This window comes from Nannospalax galili, unplaced genomic scaffold (genome assembly GCF_000622305.1).
Source record: "Nannospalax galili isolate Female #2095 unplaced genomic scaffold, S.galili_v1.0 scaffold1786, whole genome shotgun sequence".
NCBI classification, from domain to species: Eukaryota; Metazoa; Chordata; class Mammalia; order Rodentia; family Spalacidae; genus Nannospalax; species Nannospalax galili.
Genome location: NW_008355393.1, coordinates 80,140 through 88,369, shown reverse-complemented (window position 1 = coordinate 88,369; position 8,230 = coordinate 80,140). Strand labels below are relative to the sequence as shown.

Sequence of the window (8,230 nt, the reverse complement as noted above, 5' to 3'; positions counted from 1 at the left end):
TAATGTAAAATAAGCATCAAAATTACATTCGTTTTTGTCTATAATGATCATATTATTATCTTGTTTAGCCAACAGCTCCAAATAATTCTTTAATAAGCCCAAATATTGCCAAAAGTCAGTAAGTGGGGTTTGTCAGTTTTCCATGGAAGGAGTGGGCATAGCCAGATTATTTCTAGAGGGAAATTTAACCAAAGGTTCATACTCATTGACTCAGAAATGCAAATTCTTAGAACTTACCCTCAAACAGTCATCAATATGTGCAATGATTGAGCTACAAGGTGTTGATCATAGTATTATTTATAATGTCAAGTGCATAGAAAAATCTTAACAACTTCAAATTAGATATTAAGTAAGTAATTCCAGTTAGGTGCTGAATTTAGTACAGCTTTTAAATGTCAGTCTGTGATATTTAATGGCAGCGAGTGATGCTGGTAATGTTAGTGAGTCAGGCAGCCATCTAGTTTACCAGTATGCATGACATGTTTTCAAAGCAGGAAGTAGACAACAGATAAAAGGCTGGAAATAAAGGCTGATGTTGTGACATCAGTTCTCTCTGAGTAGAGGAATTGTGTGTTCTTTCAGTGTTTTGTTTTGGCTTTTAACTCTTGCTTCTCTGTATTTCCTAATACACACACACATATATGTGTGTGTGTGTGTGTGTGTGTGTGTGTGTGTGTGTGTGTATGTATATGGGTTTGGGGATTACGATATAAAAACATCAAATATTGCTTGTAAAAGAAAAAAGGTATCTAGAGGTAAGATCTTTTTCATTTGTTTCTTTTTTGTTTTTTGAGACAGGGTCTCCCTATATCCACAGCTGGCCTGGAACCACTATGTAGTCTAGGCTGGCCTCAGTCTCATGGAGATCTGCTTGCCTCTGCCTCCTGGGAGCTGGGATTAAAGACGTGTGTCACCACATGCAGCCTAGAAGTAGGACCTTGTAAATCCTCAGACATCCCTTGTCAAGAAGATGAATAATATCTGAACCTGAACCAACATTTGTTGTTGTCTTGAGTTCTCTGCGGGCAGGTCTCAGGCTACCTGGACACTTTGGGCTTTGTAGAACCTGGCCAGGGTGATTAGGGTACAACACAAACCATTGTTCAGGGTATGACTAGGTGAGTAGACACAGGGGCTCCCTCCTCTGTTTCTGTTACCACACAAACTTGAGCACCGGAGATTAGAGGGTAGCAGGGTGTCTCCCCTCCTCACTTACAATGCTCTAACACACTCAATAACATTTATTATTTTTTACTTGTCAAGAGTAGGAAACATTATAATTTTACTGGATTTCTGAGAATCGACAGTATAAATACGTAGTAAAAACAGTAACAAAGAAACATAAGCTTATGAGTGAGCCTTCAGGGAGTCAAGGGGTTCTCCCATTCTTGTTTTACCTGTATGGGTTGGCAGTGCTTATAAACTAACTCATTGTTGCCTCAAAATGTCTATGTTCAGGAAGATAAATTCAATGCCAGAACAAATCTGATCAACATTTTTACTTTGAAACAATTCAATGATGCTGAAAGTTAAAAAATAAAATAAAATAAAATTTTTAAATAAAGAAAAAAAGAAAAAATTTTAAAGGAAGGATTTGGGTGGTTTATTAACTTCAGTTTTTCTTATCATCTGTCTCCCACGGTGGAGCACAACTCCATGATGACAGGAATCTTAGTTTTATTCACTAATGGATCCTCATTAGAGCATGCCTGGCTCCCAACAGATGCTCAATGCATATGCTCTGCACAGGGAACTCTGCAAATGTATATAAGGTCTGGAAAGTTTCAGTCACATTCTTGAGGATTATATAACAAAGTATAGCTGATAAGAATTACTTCTCCCTAGATCTCTGTGGGAAGAAGCCCAAGACACCCCCGCATCTTACACAGGAAGGTAGGAGGTGGCATTCTTCACAAAGATCCATGGTTCTGCTGGCTGTGGTGGAGAAAGAAAGAAAGAAAGAAAGAAAGAAAGAAAGAAAGAAAGAAAGAAAGAAAGAAAGAAAGAAAGAAAGAAAGAAAGAAAGAAAGAGAGAGAGGGGAGAGGGAGAGAAAGAAAGAAAGAGAGAAACAAAAAAGAGGGGAAAGGGGGAGGGGGAGAGAGGGAGAAAAGGAAGGAAGGAAGGGGAAGGGAGGGAGGAAGGGAGGAAGGAAGGAAGGAAGGGGGACGAAGGAAGGGAGGAGGGAAAGAATGAAAACAAAAAACCCAAACAGGTTGATAAAATAAACTATAAAATAAAAATACCGACCACTCTAGGAAAAAAAGCTCTGAATGATCTTTCTGTCTTCTCAACAGAAAGCACTACTAAAAAAAAATCAAGACTTCATAACTGACTCAGTGAAATGGCTCAGCAGGCAAAGGTGCTTTCCACCAAGACTGACACACAGAGTTCAATCCCTGGAACCCACACGGTAGAAGAAAATGGACCTCCTCAAGTTGTCCTCTGACCGCCACAGGCATATTGCAGCAAGTACACCTGTGTCTGCATCAGACACACACACACCACACACATCACAGACACACCACACACACACCACACACACACTAAAGACATGTAAAAAAGTTAAAGATTATGTAACAAAAGTGTATTAATCAGGGTTTTCTAGAGGAACAGAACTGACAAAATGTGTGTGTGTGTGTGTGTGTGTGTGTGTGTGTGTGTGAATTTTTATTAGTCTGCTTACTTTGAAATAGTAAGGACAGCTGAATCCCATCTTCGAGGCTGAGAACTTGGTAGGTGCTCTTCCATGGGACTAGCTGGGTGCTCAGCAGCCCAGGAGTCTCACAGTAACCTTACATCCACTCTGCTCCTCTGAGATGCATTTATACAAACTTCCACCTGTGAATGAGATTGTGTTAGTATTTTTTCTTTCTATAGTTGATTTATTTCATTGAAATAATATCCTCTAGGTCCATCCATGTCACCACAGATGACAGAATTTTAGCCCTGTTGTGGCTGCCCATTGGTGACATTTAGATTGACTCCATATCCTTACTTTTTTGAGTGATGCTTCCCTAAATCTTGCAGTATTCTTTCTCTGCTCTCACCTAAAACTTTATATCCATACTTAATCTTGGATTCATAATTTGTTTTCTTTTACATTTTTCTCTTTTTTGCCACTTCATTTATTTTACTAAGCTTGTGGAATCCTTTGCCAAATCATGAATCACTATTAAACCTGTGTTATTTAGTAGCACGTTAGTGTTAAAAATTAATTTAGGGTGTGTGTGTGTGTGTTTATGTGACATAGGAGGCCAGAAGAGGGTGTCAGATCCCCAGGAACTGGAGTTATAGACAGTTGTGAGTCACTTGATGCGGGGGTTGGGAACTGAACTTGGGTCCTCTGCAAGAGCAGCAAGTATAAACTGCCAAGCCATCTCTCCAACTTTGTGTTTTCTTAGAAGAGTTCTCAAAGTTGAATATGCTTAGGCCTCACAAACTCTAGATTGTTCCCTACCTCAAAGCCCCACTCCTTACTTCATGTATACTCAAAAGTCTGATATCAAGCCTGAACAATGAAGCAAGCTTTGATGCAGTTTTTCAGAATCCTAATGGGACAAAAACTTAGAAATCAGAATGAGACTTCCTCATGAAGATGAAAAATGATCTTCAATTATATATATAATGGAATTCTGAGTTACACAGAGTTTAGTGTTGCTGGGCTAAATGGAAACCCCCCAAACAAAGTTGTCTTTTAATTTGCCAGACACATGGTAAAGTTGTTTGGGGGATATGAAGACTAGAAGCCTAGCCTTAGTTCAGTTCTCCGGGTAACTAATGACTTTCAGAGTCAAAGGGTAGAAATTAAAATAAATTTGTAATAAGAAAAAAGGGGCCGGGCACGTGATCCCAGCACTTGAGGTGTGGAGGCAGGAGGATTTAGGAATTCAAGATCACTCTAGGCTACTTACATGGCAGGCTATGCTACATGAGACTTTATTTTTCTCCCAATAAATAAGTGAAAGAATAAATGTTATATTTTGCCTGTTAAAAAACACTATTCGGGGGGCTGGAGAGATGGCTCAGAGGTTAAGAGCACTGACTGCTCTTACAGAAGACCTGGGTTTGATTCCCAGCACCCACATGGCGGCTAACAACCATCCATAACTCCAGTTCCAGGGGATCCGACACCTTCTTCTGACTGCCTCGGACACTGCACCACACGGGTGCACTTACATACATGCAGTAATACACTCATAAACATAAAATAAAAAATATTTTAAAAATTAAAAAAACAAGGCACGATTCAGGTTGAAAGGAACAGCCCAGTGACAGAGAACATACTTAGGCTCAGTCACCATTTCACATAAACACACACAAACATGCTGGCTCACACCTGCAAACTATCAGGAAAGAAGACAGGAGAAGTCCAGTTCCAGGCTAGGCTACACAGTGAGACCATGTCTCAAATAACAACAAAAGCGAAAAGGAAAAGCCTCTCAGGAGGTGGACTTCCTCCCAGCTTGCTTCTAGGTCGAGCTGAGTGTGAACTCCAGGAAGCAGTTTGAACAGCCCAGTCATGATGACTAAGGACCTGGAACACTGCTACATCAGCTTTTAGACATCCAGAACCACAAGCTGCACCATCCTAGAGGAAAGACAGCTCCAGAGCCTCCCCCAGGGCTCCTCTCTTGGCTCTCTTGGCCTTTTCCAAACACCTTAACTAAGGTCTGGAAATGGCTCTTGAATGAACAGTGTGACTAACCAGTAAAGGAAATCATGCTCGCTTAGCTCTGCAAATGAAGCCACTTCCCAAAATACTAAAACAAAGCTAGAATTGTGAACTTTTGGGGGAGAAGAGGGAGAATTCTGAGACAAGGAGGCACTATGTAACACAGAATGACCTCCAACTGTGGCAATCCTCCGGCCTCTTCCAGAGCTGAGATTGCACAGGTGTACCAACACACCTGGCCAGGACTTGAACTTCGGATCCTCATACTAGAAACCTCCAATATGTACACTTCCCAGTTAAGCAAGGCCTACATCTACATATCCCATGCATGCCAAAATGTGCATGGTTTTCTTGGCTCATCTCTCTGAAAGGTTATTAGAATCAAGTGTCTGTCAGCAGATATGGAGCATTATGTCATTTCGTATTTGAGAAAAGGTTAAACATTTGAAATTAACAAAAAGATGCATGCCTTCCAGCATAGTATAAAGGGGCAATATTTTCAAGTCCTACATTTCAAGGAAATAATCATAATGCTCTAATATCAGTATGCTAGGGCAGAGAACACATTTTACCTTGGAAGGGCACTTAAGTTTTTACATGGGAAGGAAAATAAAGTGCCGGCCCAATGACAGGCCAGTCATATGCCAAATGGCATGAGGAAGATGCAGCCCCAACACAAGGTCTCCTGAGCTGCTTGGTGTTCACTGTGACCACAGCTGGGCAGGGCAGGCACAATCCACACCTAAACAGTGACTGTGACTATACCAGTTTACATTTGCCACAGCTGGGCATTCGACAGCTGTTTCCTTACTTTGAACTGGTTTGTTGGCACACATGGGTACAGAGCCCACTGTGCTTCCCAGCCTATCTACTCTGATGCTCTGAGGCTACAATCCCGCAAGCACTGGAACGAGTGTGCTAGTGGGAAGGCTCCCTGGTGAGACATGTCGTGAAACTGTATTCAGAATTACAATGTACTGTGCTGTGTCATGCAGTTCAAACAGGACTGATTATTCCCAACAGACAGAGCTTTCCGTGCCTCAAATCTCAATCTTATCAGTGCATAAAACATTTTAGGATGTTATGTGGCATCAACAGAACCACTTCAAAATGTCACAGCCATTGCTAAGAGGTGCCCAAGGCGGCAGCTGATATCAGCAACAACCACAGGCAAAGTCCTAACCAGGAGCGTCTCTTACTGAGGAAGCTCATGATGGCACCTGTGCCCTGACAGCAGCAGCTCAGATAGAGGCCTATCTAATAGGTGGGAGAGAGGACAGGCCTGCAAATGTGGCTCTAAAGGGCCGGGGCAAACTCGGTGCTGAGGCTGCACAGGCAGGTTTGCTGGGGAAGGAGATAGAGCTCAAGTTAAAAAAAAAAAAAAACAAAAAAAAGACACCCTAAGGCAACATTTCTGAAAGTGTGTTCCATGAAGTATACATACAACCAGACCGAGGTGCGGGGCTGGGGGCAGGGGCCTCCCAGGCAGTGAAGGCAAAGTTCCTCTACTCAGGGGGTTCACATTTACTAAGCAGACGAACACAGCAACTGAGGATGGCAGTGCAAAGATGGGGAAGGGGGACTGAGGACGTGATGTGACTCGGTGCTGGGTAATTGGCAAGTGCGCACAAGGCCTTGGGTTCAGTCCCCAGCACTGCAACAAACACAGTGGAAGGTGAGAGACTGTAACCAAAAGCTTCATAGAACACTCTTCCCAGACACAGAAAGCAGATCAATTTCCCCAGAAGCTACACAGAGCTAACCAGATGGAACAGCAAGAACAGACGCCATCAAGCTTCACCAACTGCCTAGAAAAGGTGGTGGTGTTCAGTGCAGTCCTGACAGGTGCCCAGCAGGCCGCCTGCCACAGCTGCCTACACAGAGGCAGAGGCAGAAGCATTCAGTCATTCATCCAAAAACACTGAGGGATCCCAACATTTTAAGTAGATGCTGCACATGACAGTCATGGTGGCCCCTCCCTCCTGAAGCTGGGCTAGAGTCTAGAGAGGTGACAGAGTCATTACCAGTCAGTTAGCTGCCATGTGGATGCTGGGAACTGAATATGGGTCCTCTGCAAGAGCATCCAGCGCTCTTAGCCACTGAGCCATCTCTCCAGTCCTTCTAACCTATTATTGAATTACCCTTTCCCATAAGGTCTCCTTCATTACATGTTATTATAGACTGGTAAGATTTGTATGAGTCACTTTCTGAGATGGTTCTGTGGATAATGAATAGGTTGGTCTTTTCAAGTTTATATATAAACTCCTTATCACACAAACCTACACAATTCTAATTAACTCCTCATCATACAGACCTACACAGATCTGGCTATCCTAACTAAACATGGAAATTCAATCCCTGACTCTTCAAGAAAATGATTTTTCTTTCAGGTTCCTGGAGGCTCCAAAAAGCCTTACAATGGCTCTGACTGGAATAATCTGGTGAGTCTGGGCCTGCAACAACTGCACAGGCACGGCATCGACAGTCCTCAGCAACAATAAGCATGGCTGCCCCAGGAGGCAGCATGCTCAGTCACCCCCTAGGCTCACAGTGAAGACAGAACAGAGGCAGACCAGGAAGCGGGGCACGTGCAGTCTGTGACTGACAGCAAGAAGAACTCTGAGTGGCCTTAGCAGGACAGACCATGCAGAGCCAGCCCTGGACCAGAGGCTTGAGTCTACAGCTACAGTGGTGACAAACCCCCAACACTGAGACCTGCAGAGGAAAAGAGACTGGAGTGCCGCGCTCCAGGACCGAACCTTCTGTGTCCAGCACTCTGGGATACAGCACAAACTTTAAAGCACATCTTGCCTCATGGTGACAGTTCACACAAGAACTATAAGCTGTAAGGAAATTTGGATTGGAGCCGGGCCTATCATCCCAGCTATTAGCAAGGCTGAGGCAGGACTGATAGTTCAAGTTCTCTGGGGCTACAGAGGAAATGGTGGTTCAAAGGCATGAAACTGGTCTGGGAGACAGCTCAGCAAGTAAAGGTGCTTGCGAACAAGCCTGAGAATCCATGTAAGAGTGGAAGGGGAGAAGCTACTCCATGATGTTGATCTCTGACCCCCACATACCATGGCACACATGCACCACCACCCCCCAATCACACACATCCAATAAACAGATTTAAATGTAAAATTTAAAGATGTGTATGAATTAGGGACGACGTATCCACAGGTGCATGACCACCTAGCACACATGCCCGCTGCTGGGAAGTGATGCAGCAGCTTACCATCAGGCAGTTCATCTTCCATGGGTGTGCTGTACAGAGCTGTCCCGCTGTAGGGAGGGAGCTGCATGAGAAATTGGAAAACAAAGTTTAATTCAACAGACTGTTATAACATGCTTTTTTTTTAAAAAAAAAATTTAGGCCAGCCAGATAGCTCAGTGATAGAGATGCGTACTGCCCAGTCTGAAGACCTGAATTTGATACCCAGGACCCACAAGACGGAAGGAGAGAACCAAGTTGTCTTAGTTTGTTTCTTTATTGCCGTGACAAAACACTCTGACCAGTACCAAGTTGGGGAGGAAAGGGTTTATTTGTCTTACATCTC

General features: G+C 43.3%; 1 protein-coding gene across 5 annotated transcripts in view; it reads right to left on the bottom strand.

Moving 5' to 3' along the window:
- Window positions 1–8,230, bottom strand: part of LOC103749718 (nuclear pore complex protein Nup93-like) — a 92,663-nt gene that overhangs the window by 5,505 nt on the left and 78,928 nt on the right. The window contains exons 4-5 of one of the 5 annotated variants that reach the window (XM_008852541.3): window positions 7,909–7,969; window positions 2,689–2,839 (exon numbers count right to left, since the gene is read on the bottom strand). In XM_008852541.3, coding sequence (XP_008850763.1) covers window positions 2,766–2,839; window positions 7,909–7,969 — 135 coding nt within the window. In that variant the 3' untranslated portion in view covers window positions 2,689–2,765. Of the gene's footprint in view, window positions 1–2,688; window positions 2,840–7,865; window positions 7,970–8,230 lie in introns of those variants that run through there. The other 4 variants (XM_029555785.1, XM_029555787.1, XM_029555786.1 and 1 more) reach the window with 4 other exon arrangements.